Raw genomic sequence first — 27,532 nt, 5'->3', positions numbered from 1 at the left:
CACGAATTTGTGTTTTTCCTTAAAGTAACATTTCCAATAATTAAACTCTCACACTCTTTCCCAACTCAACGAATTATAGCAACACGCGTTATTTATAATGCTGAACAAAGAAGATAAATAAAGAATAAACGAGGACAACTTCGTCTGGAGTAACATACCAGCAAACAACTAACACTACGTTTAAATACTAATAGTAGTTAGCGGAAAAACAACAGCAATAACAATCCAAATAAATCAATAAATATATAGACTGCTGCGAATCCAAAACTTGCCAATGACAATACTTGTTTTCAGTTAAATTAAGCGCAATTAGCGATATCATAAACACTCATGCGCACCGAAAGCATTACGAGCGGGCGACACAGTTGCGCATCCGCATACACCACTGCAACTGCCACGGCCGCTGCTGCAGCCACAGCCACGGCAACAGCATCCGTTGTGGCGGCCGCCGCGAGTGCCACCAAAATGGCAAGCATGCCGGTCGTGTGGTGCACCGATCCAAATTCAGTGAATAAACAACCCACAGCTTTCGCGCTCCACGGCATACAATTGCAGGGAAACGTGACCGAGAAACAGGTGCTGGCGTTGCGCGAACTGGTGAATGCCGCCGCCGAGGGTAGACTCATATTGCCCGCGGACGGCTCATTTGTGCTGCTCGACAGTGGCATTAGCATCGAAAGTTCGATTGTAAATAGCAGTGGTGGTAGTATTGGTGAGGGCACTGTTGTCGATACGGATGGCAATAAAGAGAACACAGCGCAGAATGTCGCACCAAATGTTTCGACGCATGGCTGTGGCGCCGAGGAGAAACATGTTAAAAACACATATATACTAATGCCTGTGACAACAAACAAGCCGCGCGCAAACGCAGACTTGCCTGCCAATCTAGAGCAGCGCGATGTGATAGACGAAGAGGAGGAGGATGAGGAGCGAGAACACGAATTAGCGGAAGCGGCGCGCGAAGTGCCGCCACAGCAGTTTGAGTACGATGAAGAGGAGTACGAACCGAAATACTCCACATTCACGCCGCCCAACTCTACTGCCGACGATGAAATTCTCTACGAATTTCTCTGCTGCGCAAAATGCATGAATGATATATATGCTTCCCGTTGTCAGGCAAATGCTGCGGCGCGCATGCGCAATAGCAATTGCCAGTATGCCACGGCCATCTACCCGCCGAAAAGCAATCAAACCCGACGCGCTTTAGCCGCAGAACGTTTACAGCGCTTGCTCAGGACTTCCGGTCGCGGCAGCGCCTTTGTGGATTGGAGCTGCACAGCAACAGCGGCACGAGCCAATGAAGCGTTAACGCCGCTAGACGATCCTGTCTACAGTATTGCCAATAAGTACACGCGCCGCTATCATCGCAAGCATTGCCTCAACTTTGCTTCTGCATTGGCGGCACGTAATCGGCAAAATCGTCACAAATTACCAATGCAAAGCGTAAAAATCTTTCATAATCGTAACATTGCAATCACAAATGGCGGTGGCGGTAGCTGTGCTGGTAGTGGGAGCAGCAGTAGTGTAAGCAATAGTCGTAGCAATAAAATCGGCTGCATTCCGCTGCCGACATTATCATTACTGCCCGCGTACGCGTCGGTGAATAAAAAGCAAATTGTAAGCGACGCGACGATACAGTCGGCAAATAATCGTGCATTGCGAGCGCCGGTACGCTTTGGAGAAATGCCAGTTTCGATGGAGAGTAATAGCGTTAGTGAGAAAGTACTGCGCAGTGACGTGGAGTCTGAAATACGTGGAGCGCCGCGTTTGCCAACAACAGAGCGGATGGCTTGCGCCCGGCCAAACAACTGTGATACACCAATGGACGCGACAGTAGCCGCTTCCGAAGTAGTTAAGGACCTAATTAGTTTCGATGATGATGATGAAGATGGCAATAATGGTAGCGATAAATTGACGGCGAGCCGCAAGGCTGGCGCTGTAGCGCCAAACTTCGCTTGTGATACGAAGACCTTCGATTTGTTGTGCGCTCCCAATCAACCGTTGGCCGTCACAGCGGACGCGCACGAATACGCTGACAATAACGTCAGCGACGGCAAAAACAACTGCAACCTTCCATTGCCAGCAGATGCGCTTTGCATGCAAATTAGCGAATCAGTCGAATTCGGGGCAGCGCAAGCAATACAAAATGCCAGCGACGATAGCGTAGTCGCTGCGAACGCTGTTGCAGTTGGCGCGCAACCATCGAGCAATAATTCTAGTCGCAAAACAAGTTTCGACTCAACCTGCACCATTAGTTCGATGGATTCTGGCTTTATTGAAATGCAGAATAAGTTGGAGAGCTCGTTGCAGAGCGCCGCTGGTGCGCTACTCTATGCTGCTACTGCCGCAAACGCGGCAAATACCCGACCTACGCTGGCGCAAATATTCGACGGTCTGGAAAATTCCACAGCGCCAGTTAATGGCAACGCTGTGCGCGTTGGCTACAATACGGCGGAACCGTGCGATGCACCCGAGAAGATAGCGCGCCTCAACTACAAGGAATGCTTGACGCAGTCGCGCAATCGACGCAAGTCCTACGAAGAATTCAAAGCCATGTTTGCCGCAGCGGCGCATTTGGACGGCGCGCATGGTGCGGTAGCGGAAGCAAGTGCGCGGCGTAAGACGCTACTGTCACGTACTGCCACTTGTTTGGAAAAGGAAACTCAATACGCTGCGTCAATGACAATGCAAACGGCATTAGCGCATGCAGCAACAACAACACCAATGTCCGCGGTTTCGCAGACGACGCCGACTGGGGCGACAATGTCGAACGCATTAGAATCTATATCAGAACAGTCCGCGACCACAGGCGAAGAGAGTCACGGTGGCGCGGCTGTTAATGCCCTGCCAAACGCCGCGTCTACACTTGCCAATCGTCAAATCGGTGCAGCGACCGACCACTTAGACACTTTTTCAGTGCACAGCGACTCGAAACCGGATTGTGTAAACAAGTTTGCGGTGCGCACCGCTGAAATGGATACTGCTGACGTGTCCGCCTCACTGAAAACACCATCAACCACGGCAACTACGCTGGCAGCAACGCCAATATCGCAACGGTCAACCACAGAAATTTTGCGTAAGAATTCGGATTTTCTATCGCAAATACTCGATCAAAAGGTGCTGGCGGCCAAAGAGAAAGAAAAAGCGCACATACGCCGCAAATCATACGAGGAGTTCAAACGTTTGGTGCGCGAATGCGAAAACATGGACACTTTGGAAAGCGCTGGTTTAGTGGCCGAAGGCGCCGCGCCAATCGCCTCAACGGCAACGCCATTTAAACGCCAAAACTCGCGGCATCGTAAAAGTTACGCATCGTTTTTACTGATGCGCCGCAACTCACTGAAAGAGCAGCAAGTGGCAGGCTCCAATGCGGCAACACCCACGAAGTGCGGCGATGCTGCCACCGCAACTGCAAGTGAGGCGCAACCGCCAAGCAACGTCGGTGCCATTGTACCCTCGGCGGCAGCGTCTATCAGCAAAGGTGTCTGCGGTGGTAATAATTATAAGCGCAACTTCAAAATCTACGATAAGCTTGTTTATGGCACCATTTATGACATCATACAACGCAAGAATGACATTTACAATCTAACATACCATAAGTATGACAAATATATGACATATGGCACCATTTATGAGATTCTGCACCGCAAAACATCGCAAGCCTCCTCAACCGCCTCCTCCGTCACCAGTGCGGGCGACTTCTTTCAACGCAAAAGTCTTTCGGCTATTTTGGAAAAGGATGTTGCCACGCGACACGAGCGCCGCGATAGCGCTCTGAAGACGGAAAAAGATAAAGACAGAGATGCAAAGGAGAAACACAAGCCATTAAAGCCAACAATGATTTACGATATTATACAAAAGCAACAACAGCAGCAACAGACGCAGAGCAACGCGTTGCAGGCAACATGTACGGATGACCGTAGCGTTAGCGCGTCAAATTCGGTCACCGCAGCCGCAAATTCCACTTCCTCGTCGGCGCGTTTGGGCAACAATCGCAAATATGGTACGATTTACGACATCTTGCAATTGGAAAAATCGGATGCAAGCAGTGCGCAGACGACGGCAACCTCAGGCGCGACGCACCCAGAATCGAAGAATCGTTTTATTGTCAGCAAAATCGATGAAACCGCTGTCATGCCGACAACCGCACAGCAGGGCTTGGAAGTACACACACCAAATGTGGACACGGCAGGTACAGCCGCCGATAAGTTGCAGCAGGGCGACGATGCCGCCCATTGTGATGCACAGAAGTCTGTCAAAACAACGAAACCAAACAAAATGAGAAGACTGTCTAATATATTGTCCTATAGTAAGCAACATTCCAAGCCGGAGAAGTCGTCGAGCAGCGAACGTATCGATGAGCAGCCCGAACCTGCGGACTGCGCCGCCGAAGACGCGTCCAAATCGAAGCACCATGCGCAACACAAGCGACGTCTTGGCATGCCGCAACTATTGCCGTTGGACAGCGAGGAATTATATGCGCGCATTGTGGCACAAAACCGCGCCAACTCAACGGCCGGCAAGCAGAAAAACTCGAGTGGTCCTATTATGAAATCGAGCTCGCTGGATGCCATCTCCACCACAGCTGCGGCTGCACTGATTTCTCCACCCGCCACACCTTCGCCACCGTCGCCGCGTCGCAATCTGAAACAACATAACTGCCTGCAGCGTGCCGGCGCGCAAACGGCCCAAAGATTGCTGGTCAAAAAACTGTCGTTGGAAAGCTTCGAACCGAGTCGGGTGCGTCAAGAACGCTCACCACTGCGCCGTTGGTCCAATCAAATGCCCATTAAATGCAATTGCATGCTGAACGGCGATTCGCGCGAGGGTTCGCCCATTTCCTTGGCGAGCAGCAATGAAGATTTGTGCGCTTGCGCCACAACTGCGGTCAATGAAACGACAGCGCAATGGCAACGTCATAACTTCAGTCGTGAACACCACAAGCACCAAACGCCACAGCATACACATACGTGCCCGAATTTCTTGACATTCACACTGAACACAAACGCAACAGCGACAACAGATAAAGAAAACGGTGCTCTCTTGCCATGGTCGCCGTCTTCGTTGTGTGTCGGCAATGCCGACTGTGCGTGCGCCTCGCTGGAGGATTTCAAAAATTTCCGTCTGAATGCGTCAGCAAGCGCAACAACAAATGCCGGCACCAGTGGTCATCTGGTTGCAGGGTCGACAGCGAAGGGCAGTAGCGCGGCGCTGGCGCTCACCAAGAAAGCCAAGTCGCGTCGCTTGTCGGAGTTTACGCGTGGCGAATTCTTAAACGAAAAACCGTAAGTGTTGTGTGCATATTTTTATTTTATTTATATACTACATTTATATTTTTTATTATACAACATACATATTTGAAAAACTTGTTCATATATACCTTAAATGGGTGCCATTCATGCCTTTAATATTTGATATTAAAATGCTAGAAGATTTATTCAAATTGAGTTATTTTTGACGCCTTGAGTTAAGCGGTCCATATTTTTTTGAACTCGACTTCGCTTTAAAATTTTGGTAATATTTTTTATAATCGGAAGTCAAAGTTGAAATGATGATAAAGCATATACTAAATTATGCTAAAAATGCGAATATCAGTCTTTGCTAATGTCGTCTTAAGCTTTTCTTCATTTTGTCACAGAAATCGCTGTTCAAAAGCTTGAAACTTTGTATGACACTTTTGTAAAACTAATTTAATATACATATGTATTTCGTTGAATTAAAATTTTTACGAATCTACAGAGTTTATGCAGTTTTTGCGTATTCAGCGCTTTGTTCAGCAATCAATATCATATCAATACGGTATAAATAGTCATCGTTTCACTTAATGTGCTCCCATTCAGTTTTGGTAGCTGCTCAGTATTTAATTCAGCTGTCATTGACTTGTGCTGAATAAGCGCTGACCTGCGCTGATAAATTACTGAATGCCGAACTATTTCAAAACCATTGTTTTGTACTTTTAATTATATTGTGAGTATTTGTGCGATCAAATTTTTATTATCTACTTTTCTCATGGAAATTAGTTGCATTGTTTATAATTTTTAAAAATTATTATTAAATTATAGTTAAAAAACAATCCCAGTTAAAAAGTTATTATTTTAATTTTAAAATTAAGAGGATAGATTTATATTTAGAAACTTTCTCATTCAGCGCTTTATTCAGCTAAAGAAAATAATAGCTGAATAAAAAAACTGATGGCTGAATATGATTAATCTTTAGCTGAATAAAGAAATTGATAGCTGAATATGCTTAATCTTTAGTTGAGTAAAGAAAACTAAAGCTGAATAAAGAAAATAATAGCTAAATAAGCGCTAAATGACAAAGCGCTTGAAAAGCTTAGTAAGCGGTTGTGCTCTAAATCATTTAATCGAGAATATTAAATGCCTTGGATACCTTAAAATTTGTTTTAGTAAAAAAGGAAAATTCTAGCGGTGAATATAACCTTTAGAACTGCTTCTTCTGGGTAAAATTCTAATAATGTTGCACCAACATTCGGCATTATCGGTACGCATTCATAAAATACCATTTAAATGCAAATAAAAAAACAATTTTATTTTAGGCATTTATAATCCAACCCTCAACTAAGTGTGGCGTTATTTCCCCGCATTAACGGCAACCTTCCACATATTTTGTTCGGTGTTTTTGTTTGTTATTTTGTGCACTGCTTGTGTTGTCGCTTTGATATTGTTTTCAAAATAACCAATATCATAAAAATATTTCTGTGTACAAACTACAAATATTTAATATGCCCTCGTTTTTATAGCATTTTTTGTTAAATGCTCGCACGCTAATAGGCCAAAATTTATGCTATACGCTCCTAAGTACAAACTAATAAACCTGACCTGTTTTTGATGAGCCATTAAACGCCTACAACAACATGCACTACTTGCATTATGTAGGTTTGCAAGTTTGCATATTTTGTTGTACTGCGATTTTATGTTTTTTTGCAGCAATCGAACAGAATGAAGTTACGTATATTTGTTTTACATTGCTTGCATAGCAATCACTTTGCATATACGCATATATACATATGTATATGGGATCGTACAATATACTTTTCAATTCATAATTAAGGGTTTTTCGCCGCCAGTCACCGTTCAAGCCGCATTATTGCCATGCCAATGCTTGTAACATTGCGAATTGATTGTCATTCGTTTGTCTGTGCGATTTTCATATGAATGAAGATAATGTTCATAATATATATGTATATATATATAAATAACATACATATGTATATTTATAGGTAGTTATTGGAAATTGTATGCAAAGTACGCGTATTTCGCTTGGCATTACATTCATAGTTTTGAATGACTAGCCTCTGGGATTTTTCGCAATGATTTGTGCGCTCTTGTATACATATATAAATATATGTGTACATTATTAATATTACATTATGTACATTTTATTTAATAAACCTGCGCTAATTTTAACACAATGTTCATATATGAAGTGACGCGCTTTGTCAGCGAATTGTGCTATTATTTACTTCAATTCTCCTGAAGACATTAGCATTATGTGTACTTTTTTCCAATTATTGCGAAATTTCTGTGGTCAGCGGGGCGCTATTTATTTTCCGCCTTTTTCCCTCACTTCTTGGAATCCGCGAAATCACTCATAGCTGCAGATTTCATTCATGATTTTCAAGTAAGCAAATAATTGTCTGCTAATTGTTTGTGCATATTTTCAGGAATATTGTATTCATGTTTATTCTGACGATGACAGCGGATAAAAAATAAAATTAATTGTCTTTACTTACTTGATTTTAAGCGCTTAGTTTGTATGGCAGCTATAATCTATAGAGGTCCGATTACGTTGGTTTCGACAATGAGCAGCTGCTTATGGACAAAAGAACGTCTTCAAAAATTTGGATCTATATCTTATAAACCGAGTGACTTGTTTCGCGTATATACAGACGGCAGGCGTTACAAACTTCATGACAAACTTAATACATCCTGTTCAGCGTATAAAAACTTGCTATGCTGAATCTATGTATACTACATGCTTGCAAAAAACACTAACTAATATTGATATTTTTTTCAAATAAATAACAAAAATAAATTATCTGAAAATTCAAATTAGCCAATTATATTGTGATTTGACAAAAGTACTCCATACATTCTTGCAAAAGTTTACTCCTCATACTTAATGTGCTTATTTTCAAACTTTGAAATAATTTAACAAATATCACTATTTACAACTTTGTATGAATATTGTGATAAGAAAAATCCATTAGCTGACTCAAATCTGAATTTTCGCATGAAACTGCATATTTAACGTTAATTTTTGCAACAAATATGAGTATGGGTAACAAAATTTGCAACACAATTAAGTTCTTAATAGACTCAATTAGACAGACAACAAATCTAAGTATTTTTTCCCCAATTGTCATCAAAGAGCATCTGTTATACAATGTTTTTAACAGTCTCTCCTATAGTTTTTCGTAATCTCACAATCTAACAGTGGTCCTTTAAGCCCTTTATACCACTTGGTTGCGCTATTTTATCGAAGTAATATAACACGCAATTTCGCGTACAAAAATGAATAGTTGAGATAACGAAGATATGCGGCAAAATAATATTTTGAATAAAAAAGAGCTTAAAATCTAATTCGCACGATTTAAGAAGGCTTCAGAAAGTTTCCTAATGGAACCCATTAGAATTTAATATAAAAGTTGATTGAATGATTATATGTTCCGGATCTTCTTTGAAAAAAAAACTTAAAAAGGCTTCAGAAAGCTTCTTGCTTGAACCCATTAGCATTAAATTTTAAAGTTGATTCAATTAGGCAAAAATCAACAAGTTGCCTGAGTAATCTATTACAGATAAATATTCTTTTTAAATGGAATCATTCAGGTCGAACAAACGAAAACGAAAATATCCGATTTTTATGAGTATAGATTTGTTAAAGGAATTTCAGTTACCATTTTAGTGATGCTAATTGACTGATGGAATAAAGTGTTTGTTCATTGAAATCGTTGAAATAAAAATTATTCGAATTTCATTTAGTTAAAAAGTTATTGAGATGTCAGAAAGTCTCTTAAAGTGAGTCAATTATATTATTTTTCATATAGTATGGCTAATTGACCAAATTAAGAGTGTCTATTATAAAATATTTTTACATATTTCTTAATTGAAATCATATTAATGAAAATGAAAACTAATTAGTATTTTTTTTAATCTAAAATGTTGTGTCTGTATGTTTAGTGTAAGCTAATTTCGCGAAATTTTAAACACACACCAGCGTTCCCGCAAGTGTGCTTATTTCCCATTCGTATTGATTACCAATTTCAAGAACATTACCAAGTAAACATTTGTGTACATACATACATATGTACGTATGGATTTGTGTGTGATTGCGGTCTACACGTAAATGGTTTTATAACAAGCCTTGGCGATTGAAATGTCAACGATCAACGTGACGAAGATACGATTACTTATTGCAATTGCATTTTAGTGCGCGTACTGCTGACTTAAATACATACATATATGTATACATATAAATGAATATATATATATATACATAACTACATAAATTCGCGAGTACATTTCCTGCTGACATCCATCACATGGCAACGCTGGCAACGTTAAAGTTAGCACAAGCGCCGCCAATAAATCAAGGTTGTACAACAAAATCAGTTGGTAATGCAAAATCGTTGAATTGAATTTAATACATTTTCAAAAAACACAAAAATTACAAACACACATTTTACATATCGCACAAGAGCCAACACGTGAGGCTGCAGCTTGACGCAGGTGAAAATTTGCTTAACACGAGCGATTGCTGATAAGTTGTGGGCTGGAAAATAAATGTGCTTATTTACAACTACAAGGCACTCTATATATATATATATACATATATATGTATATATTATATGTGCGATATTGTTAACATGAAATTATTTACATGTGACATGAAAACTGTACAAATTTATACTGCATCCAGGTATGCATTGGTGATGCGACTCGCCCCTGCATTATCCAACCTTAATTGCTGTCTTTATTTGTGAAGCTAGTTGATTAAATTTATCGGCTCGTTTCTAGCGGTGCCTTCATGTGGAACATCAAACAATTAACGTCTGTATTGTTTTTTTTTTTTTTGATAGCTACTGTTTTTCATTTTGTCAACAAGTGTTTATGGCGACGGCGGAGGCTCTAAGCGTAATTGCCGGCCAAATTTTCCACAGGGCACATAAAGGCGGCGTTTAAATGCACATAAATTACATTTAGTTTTTTAAAGTCAACCTTGATGACATTTAAAGACCATTTGACGTAATATGATCCATGTGTTATTCATATAACAACTGTATTCCATTTCGTCACTTCTCTGCTCGGTGTGGTAAACCCATTGCTCTCGCGTCAATAAAATTGCATGTGAAGTCATCCAATTGAATTCAATAAAGAATAGAATGTGAATAACTCATAAAAATGGTATATTTGCATACTATTGTATATTTATTGGATTTATCGGCTCGTTATTTAACTTAGTCCAGTTGCGCGTTCGATTCGCCGCTCTACAAGTTTAAAGCTCAGACAAATTCATAAATTTGATGGAATCCTTTTTTCTTGTTTTCATTTATAATAATTACACTAATCACCTGGCTGATGCCCTACTGTAAATTTTCTGTACTTTTTTTTATATTTAAAATAAATTTAAAAAATAATCTCTATTTCTATTTATATTTGTATATGTTAAAAGCTTTCAAGCTCTGAAATGCTGCTAATATCATGATTTTACGTTTATAATACAATGAATGAAAGCTTTATTAGAGAGTGTTTTCAGATTTTCAGAAGCTCAGCTCTTAACTTCCAAATACAAGTAAATATCAATTCTTTAGGGCTCATAAGAAATGGAAGTGAAAGCTTAGATGAAATTTATGGTATGAAAGAAGCAGCAGCTTTCACGCTTTCGAAAGCTTTAAACTTTTAAAGGCAGTGGCATACTACTTTTTTTTAAATAATAGAAAAGAATTCGTCCGGGAGTTTAAATAAGTTCTATTGTTAGAAAGCTCTTTTAAAAACAGCTTTTGAACTTTCAAAGAGCAAACGAAGTTTCTTTATACACCAAGTTTCTATACCCTTTTTGGGCTAAAAATAGAAAATAAAAATTTAAATGAGGCTTATAATATGAAATCTCCTGCAGCACGAGCTTTTACTCTTTCAAGGACTCTTAGGCTTCAAAGGTTTGCTTTTTTTATAACTCAAAAACAATATCGCAAAGCAAAGTCAAAATGAACTTTGTGGTATGAAAGTTCCTTTAAAGAGAGCTTTTAAGCTTTCAAAGATAATATAGTTTCATGAGCTCAACATACCTAAGGCTGCGGTGCAATCCTCATCTATTTATCCTATAATTAAGCACCATATAATGTTATACAGCACTAGAGATTTATCTAAAAGAGTTTAGTTACGAAACCACAAATTTTCTTTAATATTACAATATTTTGTTTATTATTTTTTGTTTGTACCATTCGTTCTATTAATTGTCTGAAAATTTTTATTGAAAAACTTTCGTGGAACAATAAGTATCATCACAACGAATTAAGAAATCTATGCAAAAATCGGGAGCATTAGGTTGGTAAGCTTTTGAAGCGTCTTTTTATAAAGTTGTGTACTTTTCTTCAATGAAAGCTTTCTACGAAAAATCTCAAAATATTAATATATTTCTGTTTTAAATTGCATACAAATTTCTAATACATTTATATTCCTGAAGTCAATATTTCATGCTTTTTTTCTATACATGCTGTGACGTTAATCCCTTGTTCTAAGAATTTCTGACCCACACGGTTATTACCAATAGCTAGACATTCCATAACTGCTGATTAACCAATCAACCATAAACGAAAATTAGCAAATTAAACACAGCTGTCTGATTATACAACTGAAAACGGTGTACTTTCAAGTTACATACATTGTATGTACATATATGTATACCTATATAATATATATTTATATTTATATAAGCGAAAAGTAAAATCTTGTCATAAGAAAAATAATAAATGCCGAGCTGAAGAAACATGAAAACCAAAAGTAACTTGTTTTTTTGTACATTCAGTTAAATTTAAGTAAATATGTACATACATGTATGTATAAATCTTTGAACATACATACCTACATATATGTATGTATGTATATTATTGACACTTTGAACTTTCGTCGCTCAAACAAAAAGCAGCAACAAACATTAATGAAGTAATGAAATAAAAAATTTTGTCGTTATTGCAAAAATAAAACTTCAAACACTACGTTTATACATATGTACATGTATGTGTATACTTATATGCAAATACCATGTACTCACGCTCAAACTAATTATATAAAATATGGCAATTAACACTGTGTAACATTGAGAAAGTGATTGAAACGAAGGTTTATTTGTTTTGAAGAGCATCATATAAATTTTGTTGCTGATAAATTTGATGTGCTTTAAGCTTAAGCGTGGATTACGTTTAGGAAAAGTAAGTTTAGCCAACACTCTGTAATTATGCGGACCTATTTATAACCTCAAATGCATTCAATGAAACCAATTTGGCAAAAAAATTAAGTAGAAATGCAATTTACTATTAAAATTCTGCTCCGCTTTTTAAACACGAATTATCCAAAAATAAAAAATCCCCTTTCATTAATATTTAATTTTAAATTTTTGTTTTTTGATTTAATTGAACATTTTTTAGTATTGGAATTTTTTGGCCGTTTTCAATATGCGCCTTTTTTGTCACAATTTTTTGTTCGTTGTTATTAGCGAGCTTGATTGAATTAAATCGTAATTAGCAAAAATTACAATGCATCATAAATTTATACTAAATATAAACGTTTCTTTGTTGTTGTTCAATAAAATATCTATATTAGCAGCAAAAGCAGTAAATAACGAATTCGGATCATATCAAATGTTCAATTTTTAAAAATTGATTAGGGCGGCCCTTAAAGCATTTTCACATGGGATTCAGAACTTTTGCTTCAACAAACTTCTATTCATAAGTCATCAAGCCAAAAATATATGATAAATGTATATGTGTATACAAGGTGCGTTCCAAAGTAAAGTAAAATCAATTTATTTTATTCAAAATAGTCTTCTTCCGCTTCAATACAGCACTGTCCAAAAGCATGTCGAACGAGTGTTTTAGCTCGTTGGCCGGTATGAATGGTTTTGAATGGCCTCTACGTCTGGTCGTCTTTTGGTCGTCAGTCAATTTGTGCGGGACAAACCGTGCACACACCTTTCGTAAGCCCAAATGTTCGGTCAAAATGCGATAAATCGATGTTTTGGAGATGTTCAATTCCAATTCCATGAATTTCAATGATGATTTCGGCTGATTTTTGATGAATTCACGCACAGTTTCGATGGAATTTCCGGTGATCACGGATTTTGATTGGCCAGAATGTTGATCGTCATTTATGTCCTCACGACCATTTTGAAAGCGTTGAAACCACTAGTGCACTCTGCTACGCGATAGGCAATCATCGCCATAAACTTGTTTCATCAATTGAAACGTTTCGGTAAAAGTTTTACCAATTTTAAAACAAAATTTAATGTTGGTTCTTTGTTCGAAGCTCATTTTCGCACCGATAACACAAACACTTGAAACGCAATATCTTCACTTCCAATTGGTGAAATGTTATGAAATCACTGGACAATCGATAAAGATAGCAGATTCTAACGCACCAGTCGACATATATGTAGATGGCGCCACCAGGGGGCGCTAGATTCAAAAAGTGCTGTTTACTTTGGAAAGCACCTTGTACTTTGGTTCGCTTTGCAATATCGCTTATCGTAATTTTCAATTTATTAAGAATTTTTTATTTATTATTATTATTTTTTTATATTGTGAATTATTCTTTTCTGTTTGTAATTTTTTTTGCTATTTTCTAAAACTTCATTTATTTTTTTGCTTTTGTGGTTTTTGTGTTTTTTAAATTTTTTTGTTAGTTTTAATTGTTTCATATTGTTTTATTTTATTTGTTTTTAAGTGTATATTTTTTCATCGATATTTTTTTTCGTAATTTTCTAAAACCTCATTAATATTTTAAATTTTTGTTTTTGGTTTTTTGTTTTGAATTCTTTGATATTTTTATATAATTTTTTTCTATTTATATTTTTTAATATTTTTATTACTTTAAAAAATACTAAAATTCAAAATCAACTTAATCTTTTATTACTTATTTTTTTTATATAAATTATTGTTAATTATTTTTGCGTATTTTTTAAATTTTTTTATTTATAATTTATTTAGTTTTTTAATTTTTTTCGGTATGTCTTCGCATATATTTTTATTTTATATCTATTTATTATTTTATTTTAATTTAATTTTTTTTATAGTTTACAATTTTTTTAATAGTTTTTTTAGTGTTTTAATTTTTAAGCGTTTTCATATATTTTTATTTTATTTATTATTATTTTTATGATATTTTACAAATTTTTATATTATTTTATTTTACTACTTTATTTAAATTTTATTCAGCTTAAGTGTTATTTAATTTTCAAAAGCTTTTTTTTTTTTAATATTTGTCAGAATTTTATTTTCTGAGGACTTAAAAATTGAGGCGCATTCCTTAGCTTATCGCCGATCGATTGAAAAGCGTGAAGTCTTAGCCTTAAAAGTGTTTTAACCAATTTTTGAAACTGCTGGAAAAAGCATAAGAACTTCACTTCTTGCTATCAATAATAAAATAAAAAATTATTACGTTTTCACATAAAAGTGGGATATTAAAAATTATTACTGAATAATATGCTTATATCAGCTTTTAAATTGCCGTAAAATGTTTACTTTTACTGCAAAAGGCCTCCTTCTGTCTGTTATGATGAAGCTTTTAATAACTTCTAAATAGGCACATTTACATACTCATGTGTTACAAATGCATATATACATAAGTATTATGGCAAGTGTGCGTATTTTTGTGGGGCACTGTTACTAGTCGATTAGGTTACTAAAACCACAAAAGCACACATATGTTAATATAACAATAATGCATAATCTCTTGGGTGTGCAGAAATATAAACAAACCCATTTACATATATTATTATTGTTACCGCTGTAGGTACCGTTACCTATTGCAATAAAAAACTTTTACTTGCGCAGCCTAAAAACATAAAAATATGCTTAGATTCACCAGCAGGGGGCAAGTAAATAAAATAACTGCATTTGCCACACATTAACCGCTTTCTCATGCAAACATTTACACTTTGCCCCAGTCGAAATTTTATGATTTTCTTTTGCATTTCCAGCTGCCGCGGCACACACACATTTTTATCGAAATTAAATTTCGCTAAAAATAGCTAAAATAATGGCCTGCGTGTTGAGTGTGGCATGTTATTATTAAAAACAAAGCAAACACCACAAACGCTGCCATAACGGTGCGACTTTTGTCGTGTTAACTGTGTTCCACATACGCCCCGGTGCATTTAAATGGCGCCAAAATTCAGATGAAATGCAAATATCCTGCCGCCGTTGGCCGCTTGTAAACAAGCCACTTGCCACACTGGCGAATACAGAAAACTACCACAAAACAACAACTACAGATGCACACAGTGGCAATTAGTGAACAGCAGTGGTTGAGTAGAGTGCGGTAAGAGTCATCACCAGTGGCGGTTGTGTGGCGGCAGTCGTGTCAGCCGCTTGAAAAGCATCTGTTTTGACACGCCACAAACGCATCGGCTTCGTCGTCTATCGTCAGTGTGTCAGCGGCATATCCGCGTGCGGCTGCTGCGTGCACCGCTCGCTTCCGCCCGCCGCTCGTGCGTTTCATGCGCTCTCAGCTGTGTACGCGTGTGTGTGCCGCGCTGTGCTTTGCACCGCATGAATATGTATGTGACTGATGTGACTTGCTACTGTTTTTATTTCATACTGTGTTGTTTTTATTTTGCCCCATCAATCATACATATTTATGCGCGAGCGCGCGCGTGTCGTCGCTTCAGTTCCGCCCCCAATGGCGGCTGTCGGACGGTTGATAGCGACGCGCGCGCTCGCACATACATTACGTGCGTATAATTAAATTTCTAAATTCGTTAACTGATAAAACATGCATGTTTTCGCTGCGGTTGCCACTGCGTCGCAATTTGTTACTTTTTGCAATTTTTTCAAGAAAATTTAACGCTGAGCTCGCTTATGTACTTACTATTTTATTTATTTACTATTTTATTTTTAACTTGGCGCCAGGAGCAATTATGCTATTATAGCGAAATTTCCACGTTTTATAGCATTTTTTGGTACGTTTGCACGCCTTGCAGGAATGGCAGGAAAAAAATTAAAAATGTTAATTAATTTGAAAAATTTTTCACCGAATTTTTACTCTACAGCTCTGCTTTTTATAGCAATAAAGTAATAATAATAAATCAAATAGCTCAAATATATTTTTGAAAATAATTTTTTACTTTTCGGTTTCCCTAAAAAAACGGAACTGAGCTAGACATACATACTAACATAAAATACAATAATTAAAAATTGATTTTTTGGTTTATTCATTTTACTTTTTAATTTCTAAATTTTTTATTTTTACTGTTTAATTTTCAAAAAAAATTAAATCATAAATTACAAAAAATTATTATTAATATTTTTTTAGTTTTTCATTTAATAAATTTTTATGAAAAAAAACTATTTTAAAATAATAGTAATTTTAAATGTCTTTAGAATTTAACAAACAAATTTTTTATATTTTCTGAATTTCATTATTTACTAGTTTTAAATAATTAAATTTTGGAAAAAAAATTAATTTTAAATAAAATGATTTTTTTTTATATATTTTTTTCTACTTTTCAATTTTTTTTACAAATTAATTAAAAATAATAATAAATGTAATAAAAAATAATAAACATTTTGAACACTGTAAAATTAAAAATTTTCTGAAACTTATTATTTTATCATACTTTTATTTTAAGTTTTTGTTGTATAATTTCTTGAAACAAATACAATATAACATTTTATGACAAAAGTTTATTTAAAAAAATTATAAAAAATGTATTAATTACAAAATTAAGAAAAGCAACAAACAGGAAAATTTTCTAAAATCTATAATTGTACTTTTTATTATATTTTTTTCATAAAGTTATAAGTTATAACGATTCGAAAACATTTAGAGTTGTAAATGTGCAAAATCATTTTTGTGTGAAATCCAACAACAATTTTTTTAAACAAGTGTAAAAATTTATAATTTTACGATGCTTTACGATGGGTTGTGAGTACCCCAAATGTAAAAAAACTTATAATTTTATGCTTTATGAAAAAAATTGAAAGTCTTTAAAAATAGAAAACAGAAAAGTATTAAGTTATTGCAAAATTAAAAAAACAAATAGAAAATTTTCTGAAATTTTTTATTAATTAATACTTTCCATTTTATCTTACTTCTAAAATGTTTTTATATAATAATAAATAAAAATTTTAATAAAAAAAAATTTAATATTGAAAGTCGTTAAAAGTAAAAAAAAAAATTATTAATTTATTCCAAAAATGAAGATCAATAAATTTTCTAAAATTTATTATTTCTCGAAATATAATTCTTATTTACTGCTGACTAAGGTATGCATATGTATATGGACAAATGCACATACATATGTATATGCATAACTCATTTGTCATTTCTCGCGCTGCTTCCACAACGTGCATTGAAAGCAGAAAAAACATTTGTGCCAAAAATGCCACTTGCCACTTGCCATTTGTCTCAGCTGTCATTTGTGACTTTTCAATTGTTGATTAGTGAATGTGCCAGTTGTTTTGTTAGCCATTTCATGTTTGTTGTTGTGCTTTGACAAGTTGTTGCCTCAGCGTTGGCAGCACGTGAAGATTAAAGAGTGTAACAAAAACAAATGTAATGTAACATTGCTCGATAAATGTGCAATAATTTTGCACTACAATTAAATTAAAAAAAAACGGTTAGCTACTTGTATATAATAGCTGAGTGAAAACAAGTTTAGTTTTTTAGTAATTATTTTGTATTACTTTTTGAGTATTTTTTGTTGTTGTCCAAATTAATAATATTAATATATAACAAAATAATACACTTGTAGGAGGAAAAAAATTAAAAAAGAAATTAAAAAAAATTAAAAAAAAAAAATATTTAAAAATTAACAAAAAAATACTTATAAACTATTCTTATTTTTGTAAATGAGTATTATAGTATTATATTACATCTTATTCTCGTTATTCTTATATTTTTTAAATACTTATTATGTTACATTTATAACTGTAATCAAAACAGTGTCACACCCTTTTCCACGTACCGTACTTCGCTTCGAGTATTTCACGCCCCTTTGTTGTACAAAAAAAGAATCTGCTTACGTGTCGCAATGCATACATTCTGCCGAATGCACGTCTTCGTCATTACGTATCCATTATAACTGCGTTATATAGAATCACACTCTGAGAATTGCATGCACAAGTTCCATTGAAGTTGTTATTATTCGCTAGCTTTGTAAGTGTACATTCTCCGGGTCGCTCCGTGCACCTTACACGAATTTGTTGCAATCGGCTGGTGAGTAGCATTATGCGTATAGAAGTTTGTAACGAAGTGTACAAATGAATTACGCAGAAATACTCAAACTCTTATTTACACAAACTTTTGCGTATAAATTTCGTTAAATCCAACTGTTCGCCACTACAAAGAACATATTGACTTACCACACACGATTCATACCCACATACCTCCCTCAATACAGACCACATTGTCTAATGCATGGCGTCGTACAATATTATTTGTGTTTATATCGAATCACAGCTATAAATTATTCGCATACTTTTTGCTCGGCTGTCGTGTTTCGTCCAACACAGAAAGGAAGCGGCGAATAAGACTTGATTTATTATTGACTAAAGTTGTCGACTCATCTTTGTTGATTAAATTAAGGCAGTTAATTGGCACGGTAAATATATATAAGTATATTGTTTAAAGATATGAGTGCATATACATATATAAAAATATAATTTAAACAAACATCCGTCAAATGAGTTTCGTTGTCGCTAATAACGCTGACCAACACTAAAAAAAATTCTTACAGGGCGCATCATTGTCAGCAAAAAGCAGTTGGTATAACGCGAATTGAAGTTGGCTAAAATCTCAATAAGCTTAGTATATGCTATGCCACTGAAAGCTGGAAATTTTAGTTATTCACACCCTGTATTTATTATGCTGTTAGCCCAAAAACAAAACGTTGAATTTATTATCATCGCTGCGTAATTGTAGTGCAATTTGTTTGAGTAAATTTGGCTAAGTGTTTTGTCTAATTAATTTATATAACAAGTGTAAATATTGACGTTTACTATAACCATAAAAATAACTTATAACAAAGCGCGTACACTCTTACTTGCATATTTTTATCAGCAAACCACCCTAGAGTTCTAGCTTCATTGCAGAAAAAGCAAAAATTTAAAATTTCTCTGTTGCATGCCACTCTTAAATTGGAATTATATTACATTTTTTCTGTAATTATTTTTAAGTGTGAACAGAGACAAAATATATTAATTCATTCTGGAAAAATTTGTCTGAATAATACATCACACATGCCGAACTTAGTAGCCAACCATAATTTTTTATTATTTATTACCACACTGCCAAGAATTGTCAGTGAAAACTAATCAACCGGCTCAATAGTTAATTATGACATATTGTTATTATTATTATTAAACATAACTAACACATGTAACACATAAGATGTAATTCGGAATACCGGTACAACAGATAGATGCCATACAATTAATTGTTTATGTGCTCACTAATGTTCGGTAATGCTGGCAAACGAATGTACTCCTTAATTAAGACATAAAGCAATATAATCGGTGAGAACCCGTAACAAAATATTTATTTTGCAAATATATATAAAGAACAAGTAATCGTTATAAATATCAAAAATAAAGAAAGAAAAAGTAACCATTATAAATATAGAGAATAAATACTTTCAGACATATATTCGTCAAGACAGGTTTATTAGATATTTGATTTTCTAAAATAAGAAAAATAAACTTCATATTTTCTGATATGTATGATTTAAAAATTTTAGATTTGAAATTCGTAAAGCTGCGAAATGTTTCCCAGATTGCATACTTCCCTACTATATATACAGTTAGTAGTAGGTAACTTTACTAAAATAGGTTATAGTAACCGTTTCCCTGGAATTCAAGAATTATTGTATGTTGTTTTTAATATTCCAATGGGTGTTCTAGACCGACTTACAATTCCATAGGCAAGATAAAAGTGAATTCTTTCTTAAATATGAAATTTTAGAACTTGTACTTGATTCTATTGAAAAATTGAAGATTGTTGTTAGAAGTTGAAAGTCTTTTGACCGCATAAGAATACGATTCCGTTTCGGTTTCTTATGCCCAGCTGTCAATTACTTCACATTGATGCCACTAGTAAACAACGCAGCACAACGGAACTGTCGTAAATTAATTGAAAACCACACTACCGAAGATTTTGCATTGCGCTCGTTCTTTTGTGCAAAATTTAGGTGGAAAGAGCTATATGATTGAATTTATGTGTATGAAAATATAGCCATAGATAATACTAACATTTTTAGTGTTTGGTGTATTATATCTAGTATTCATATATAAATAAAGTACGTGTCACGATTTGTCCGGGCTAAACTCCTAAACTACTGAACCGATCTTAGTAAAATTTTGCACACTGTGTCCAGTTTGAACCAACTTAAAAGATAGCATAAATTAAATCTCAATTATATTAAAAATAAAACAATTCTTAAATAGAAAATTGTATAATTTGTAATTCTAAAATAAAAAGGTTTCCAAAATTCAACAAAAAAATTCTATAATTTTCAGTAAATAGTTAACTGATAAATATTAGTATCCATCATTGTGAAAATTGAACTTCAAGTACAGTACCATGTTAAAGAAAGCCTTCTCGAAAGTATTTGAGCGGTCTTCAAACTAGATATATTTCCGCCGAGACTTGTCATCTAAAGAAAAGAGTTTATATTTCTGGCTATAGGCTCTATTATAAATTACATTTGTACATACATATTTAACAATTTATTTCGTGCATATTTATATTTCTTAATAAAATTCAGAAAATCGTAAATTTCCTTCCACACATATGTGCATGTCACGTGACCCCTTAAAATTCAATTAATTACTGCAATCAATTTTTTATTATTAAAACACTATATTTTACTGACAAATGCGATCAATGATTGCTAACATTTTTCTTTTTTCTTTCCAGGTAAGTCAATTTGAAAATCCCGTCATTTCAAGCCGTACAACAAACGTTTGCCAAACGATAAGTATGAATTATGCATATTAAAGTAAGGCCATATTTGAAAAGCTAGATAATTTTTTCCATTGCAACTGGAGCAAGTAATTGTTTTGTAATTTTTTTTGTAATTGAGTGTGTTTCCCCGAAGCACAGAGGTTTAGACGAATGTTTGTCAATTCAATTTACTGACCGAACTGTGCGTGGGCAGATATTTGCAAACTTTAATGCAGTTAATTATTTAGCTAAGTGTCTAAAATGGGAGATGAGTAATTTCTTGCCTTGCATTTTGCATTTTTCCTAGAAAAAATTGATTGTGCTCATGTTTGCATTGTAAATAATTTGCGCCTGCCCAATTAGGAGGGCTAATTAAGGTTACACTGTCGCGGTAAAACCCGATTTCTATGCGGTCATACGCGTGAAACTTGTAATATATTTTATTGTATCCAAATTACTTAATAGAAAATTAAAATTATTACTAAATAACGCTGGCTCGTGCTATTCTTACGTATTTTTAGAAAACATATGAAGGTATTACAGCTGACTAGAGTTACCTAATTTCGTACCCAGACAGTATTTTCACAAATACACAATAAAATTGCGAGAAAATATTTATAAATATAATTATCTAATATTCTCCTGATTATTACTGAAAATTTAATAGCTTTTTAGCTTAAGTATAACTTTACTTAAGCTAAGTCATAAGATGACAGTAATGATATTTTCTGAAGCATACTTAGGAGTCTGAGTTAAAGCTCACGCAAGTCTGAAAAGAAGTTAAAGTTGAAATAACTGAAGTTGAAGTTAAACAAGTCGAATGAGTATGTTATTAAACTAGATTTTGATGAAAGCTCGCTTCTTCTAAAAATTAGTTAGATAAAACACTGTGTGAAAGCTTACTGCAAAATGCATGAAAATTTCAATGATGCGAAATTTTATGAAAACTGCTTTTGAAGTGTGGTACCGTGAAGGTAGCGTAATTTTAATTATAATATTTTTAATATGTTTGAAAGGAAGGGTTATTCATTTTTTTTGCTTGCGTTGAAAACTCTCATATTCATGAAGTAGTGCAAGGTTTAGATGAAAAATCTTATTATCTTCGCAAATTAATGAAAGCTCTCGATAAATTAAAATCTTTTTCATATGGTTATTTTGGCGCTAGCGATGAAAGTTCTCATTGTGTTTATAAAATAGTAAAAGCTCTGGGTGAAAGCTCTCATCGTACTTACTCATAAATGATAATAATAAGGTTATTTTGGCGCTAGCGATGATAGATTTCACTATGTTCTTAAATTGGTTAAAGCTTTGGGTTCTGCTGTTATTCAAATAAAAAAAAAACAATTTTGATAAAATACTAAAACGTTTTGACTTAAAGAATATATGTACATTTCATTTTTAATGAAATCTCTAGCTGAAAGCTCTCATTAAGCTCGAAAATTAATGAAAGCTCACCATGAAAGCCCAATTTTTTTTGAATAAGCTAGCATACTAAGAACATGAAATGTAGCTAAAAATGAAAGCTTCGAAGTGATGTCTGATGAAGTTCAGACTGAAAAACAAATTTATATTAACATTTTCATGAATTCCCTACATTCTTCTCTACAGTAACGCAAGATAAAATACAAAAATAATTCAACTAGTAGAATGTATGCACTTTTAATTTTTATCGCCAAGGCTTAGTCATCCTACGGGCGCACTTTGTTTGCCCCAAAAAAATTTAGCGTAATTAAAATAATGTCTTTTAAATTATTCTCCAACACATGTTGCATTTTTATTATGCCTACAGCATTCCTGCATATATATAAGTACACACAGTGAGCTACATTTTACGCCATCAAAGCCGTAAGTTGGCATTACTGTCAACTGAAGTTAAGATTTGATTTAACGTGCAAGTGCGTGGCGCGTGAGTGTTTGCAAAGTGTCAGAAAGCGGCACGTCAGCAGCGCTGTACCCATTTGTTTTACGCGAGTGTGTATGCAAAATGACGCATAATGCTGTGACGAATTTGCAGGCCCATTAAGGTTGCAGTACCCACATACGCTTACACCGAAACACACCTCCACACCGCCAACCAAGTGCGCCTAACACTGACAAATGCTGCAGCAGTAGCTGTCACTTGGTTCGATTGACGTTCGGTAGACATAAAAACCGCGCGCAGAGTGGCACAGACAAGCGGCAGACAGTGATGGTGGTGAAGTCAAGCCAAAAGCGGACGACTCACCTATTTATTAGAAAAAGCTACACATCCATACATATGTATGTATATGGTATATATCTAGCGATTTTTGTATGAATATATATATTTTTTAAAAACAACCAACAGCATAACCATGCATTGCTCCAGACTTTCGAATACAAAAATAATTAAAGTGGAAAAATATTTCTCTACATACCGATATATGTGTTTATACAAAAACACCGTTGCATTCCAAATTCCAAGCTTTGCAGTCGACTACCTGGCAGCCTGCACGGAATTATGTCAATAGCTGTAATGTACTGTTTTGCTGGCTGACGGATCGTTTGGCTGGCACAGTTGTTGTTAGGACATATGGCAGCAGTCGTCAATTTAGCGCACGAAACCGAAATAAACACAAACATTGCATGGCTGCAGTCCAATAAATATATAGGTTATTGCAAAAATTGGGATAAATTGCAAAACAACAAATGACAAAGTGCATATTAGGGTGGTGCTCAAAGTAGGGAAAAAAAATTTCAAAATCATATATCAAACTTCAACAGTCATGTATGTTGTTAATTTTAGAGAGGCACATTTTCTTTGTATAAGGAATATTTGTACATTAGGGTGTCTCTTAAATGTACAAACTTAAGTGCTTGTTTCGAAAAATCTTTTATTTGACAAGATATCTTCACGAAATTTGGTATAGGTTATTATCCGAGGCATTGCTACAATATCAGAACATATTGTTTATATCGGACTAATACGGCATTTGGCTGGCATACAAATGGACCGATCCTAGTCTAGAGTGCTTTTGAGCTCACTAAACTAAAAAAAAAATAACTTTATTTCTTAAGAACCACCCTAGTAAACATTCTAAAGCGCAAATATCTTTATCAAAAAGCAAACTTCTTAAATTAGGACACGAGTGTTGCAAATATTTGAAATATATATTTTTAAACAAAAAGCAAATAAGGAATTCTTTATAACTTCATTAAAAGCTCCTCGCCGTTGAAAACCATTATTTACTCATTCAACATTTAGCATTCAGCACAGTGCCTACAAACGTTAATTGTTATCCTCATAATAAATCTTAATAATGTTTTGCTAATTTTATGCGGATAAATACCGTGCAAATATTTGTTGTAGAACAATAAGTAAATAAAATCAACGAATAAAGCAAACATTTACATTTCATGCTGTTGAACAATTCCAAAATTAAATTGGCAAATGTTTGCATTGAAAGAGTAAAACTTATTTTACATAAGCGTGTATTTATATACTTGTAAATAGTTTTATATATATCCAGCTTTTAATAGTATGTATGTAAGCATATGCTAATTAGCAAACGAACATACTAATATCTAGATATACCTGAGGTTAATGCGCAAAATATGCAAAGTGACAACGAACATGGCGGCAGCAAAATGCCAAAACAACAACAAAAGCCGAACATCATCACTTTAGATAAGTGAAATGGCTAAAATCGCACTTAGTCGTGTGAATTAGTCATCGCCGAGCAAAGCTACAGCGCTACTTGCCTGGGTGCTAATGTACGAGCTACCGTTTTTCCCATTCATCAGCCACTTTATTGTTGTAATGGTAACGTATATTTTTCGTATGTATGGTTTTTGTAGCCAGCTTCTGTTGTTGTTTAGAAACTCTGGCAAGATTTATAGCAGGAAGAGTTATGCAAAATTGAAAACATGTCAACAATCGCCAACATTTTTGTATTGTTTGCTTTGTTTACTTAAATCTAAGTGGCATCTCTTTGAATTAGTTTCTGGTTGGTATTCGTTTTACTTTTTTCTAATTTTTGTAAAGAACAAGAAAACACGAATCGGGAAATAATTTAATTACTGAAAACACACTTTAAAACTTATATTTATTTGCTAAAAGTTGCTTATGAAACAAGTTCTTAATATGAGCGATTAAAAAATATTATATCTGAGACATTTACGTTAGATTAAATCGTATTCATATAGGAGTTAAAATTTTCACGATGTAGTTGGTGCAGAGATATACTGTCCATAGTTAGGCATAAGGCAGCCTTTGAAGTTGCCAGACCACTGCAGTATATTTCAAGCTGAGGTCTTTGTTATTGCGAAGCTGGCCTCTAATGTGCCTGCAGGCAATTCTAGAGGCAACGTCTACGTAGACAGCTAAGCAGCAATCAAGGCAGTAACCTCGTATCATATACCGACTAGAAGTGTCTTGAGAAGCAAGGATGCAAAGAGCTACCTTGGTGCAATACTGCAAAAGCCATGTGCAAAAGGGTAGATCGTAAATGCACAAAATTCCTATTGGCACTCTATGGAAAAGACTGTGATAGTGATAATTAATTAGAGTTAGGTGATGAATTTCGAATCCGGCGAAATTCACAAAAAATCGCTCTATACTTGTCTAACATACATATATCTATTCGAACCAGGGTCACTAATTTTTGGGAAAAAAATAGGACCATGAAAGTCATTGAAAAAAGAAGAGAATAAATGCGATCTGGCTTCGGGATGTGTTTTGGGAACGTTTTATTTCGATTTCCGGAAAAACTATAACTTCTTTTGTGTTAGCCTTTTTTCACATAACCGCAAAATGTATTGAAAATTCAAATATATAAGTTTTTGATTAAATATTTTTGTATTTTACAAAAAAAAAAAAATCTTTCCAAAAAACTTGGTATAAACAGACCTTTTTATGTCCCAACCACACTTAAATTTTTTCACTTAAAATCTTAATTTGTTTGCCTTTCTTACTTAATATCGAAAAAGGTTTCTAATTTTCAGTCGCAAATTTCCACATCAAAATATTTGATTTCGGTTGGTCTATTCCTTGTTGTAGTCTCTGCTCTCTGATGATCAGTAAATGAAAAAAAAATCAAAAAATCCCACTAAACGATTGAAAGCTGCTTCTACCAAATAACAGAATAAAAACAACGGTTTAACGTCATTTGATTGGGTATTTTTTGGCATTTTCTAAAAAATTTTAGAATCTTCATAAATTACCTAAAAAAATACTCTAATTTCCCGAACGAACAACGAATATTCATTCATTATTCATATTTATATTTATTATAATGCCAAAGAACGCTTTAGAAATCCCCAACCCTGTGTGTTGTGTGAATACCCACATTTTTTGGCAAATCACCATCTTTCTTTGCCTCATACTCTAATTCACCGCTAAACGCTGATTCGGCTAATGCAATAAAACCGAGTATCGGTTAGCAGGCATTACACGCAAACATATGTATGTACATCTAACCATAAAAGCTAAAACACATTCAGGGGCATCATGGCGCCTACTAAATTCGAGCTAAATCTGACCCAATGCGCCGACTGCGGTTAAAGCAAGAAGCTAACAAGAAGTGTAGAAAAAAACTTGTTTCTGGGTCACAACGGTTATATGGTTAGAACACGAAAAAATAACTGCACATCAAACTGACATTGATAATAGCTGCTGCCAACAACAACAGCACAACAAAAGTGGCGCACCAATTTTGAACTGTTTTGAATAGATTTGCAATAAATTCCAATCGTTTATTTTGTTCGCGAACTATTTAGGCTGAAGCGCGTTCGCAGCGCACAAAGCAAACTAGACTAAAACGCTGGATTTAATTAAAACAAATTTAAAAGCAATATAATAGCTTATAGCATGGATAAACAAATGCGAGCGTCGCTGTTTGGTAGCAAAGCGATTTTTAAGCGCTAACGAGGCGCGCGCCAATATAGTCAAGCAGCCAAATGGCCAAAAACTATAATAACAATAAAACTTTCTCTGCGGCGGTTTGTTTTTACCGTTATTAGCCGTGTTGGTACTCTTGCAATTTTATTTCTTACGATTTGCATTCGGATTTCGATTGGCCGGTGAGATATAGCCAGTCGTGTGTGGTGTTTCCAGCTCAGCTGTTTATTGCATTTGTGATTTCTTTTTATATTTTTGTTTGTTTTGCTTTCATTTTAGTTGTTAATTAAAGCAATATTGGATTTTTTCCTTTTTTGTCAAGGCGGTAGTTGATTGCATAGATATTTTTCAAAGTCTTATTGTCAACAGGAAAATCATTTTAGATTTACTACAACAAAAATTAGCATATATTTGCATGAAAGTCAATTTAACTGAGTTATGGCAGCAATTGAGTGCACTAATTGAGTTGATTTATTTAAAATTTTATGTGAGATATCTA

At 34.7% G+C, this 27,532-nt stretch overlaps 1 protein-coding gene across 2 annotated transcripts in view; it reads left to right on the top strand.

Moving 5' to 3' along the window:
• LOC120770427 (pneumococcal serine-rich repeat protein-like) overlaps positions 1 to 27,532 on the top strand; it is a 70,114-nt gene that overhangs the window by 19,035 nt on the left and 23,547 nt on the right. For both annotated transcript variants that reach the window (XM_040097879.1, XM_040097878.1), the window contains exon 2: positions 80 to 5,285. In XM_040097879.1, the coding sequence (XP_039953813.1) occupies positions 331 to 5,285 (4,955 nt within the window). In that variant the 5' untranslated portion in view covers positions 80 to 330. The remainder of the gene's footprint in view (positions 1 to 79; positions 5,286 to 27,532) is intronic.

The sequence above is a fragment of the Bactrocera tryoni genome, chromosome 3 (genome assembly GCF_016617805.1).
Source record: "Bactrocera tryoni isolate S06 chromosome 3, CSIRO_BtryS06_freeze2, whole genome shotgun sequence".
NCBI lineage: Eukaryota > Metazoa > Arthropoda > Insecta > Diptera > Tephritidae > Bactrocera > Bactrocera tryoni.
The sequence above is the reverse complement of the archived record's forward strand: the minus strand, read 5'-3'. Positions and strand labels throughout refer to the sequence as shown.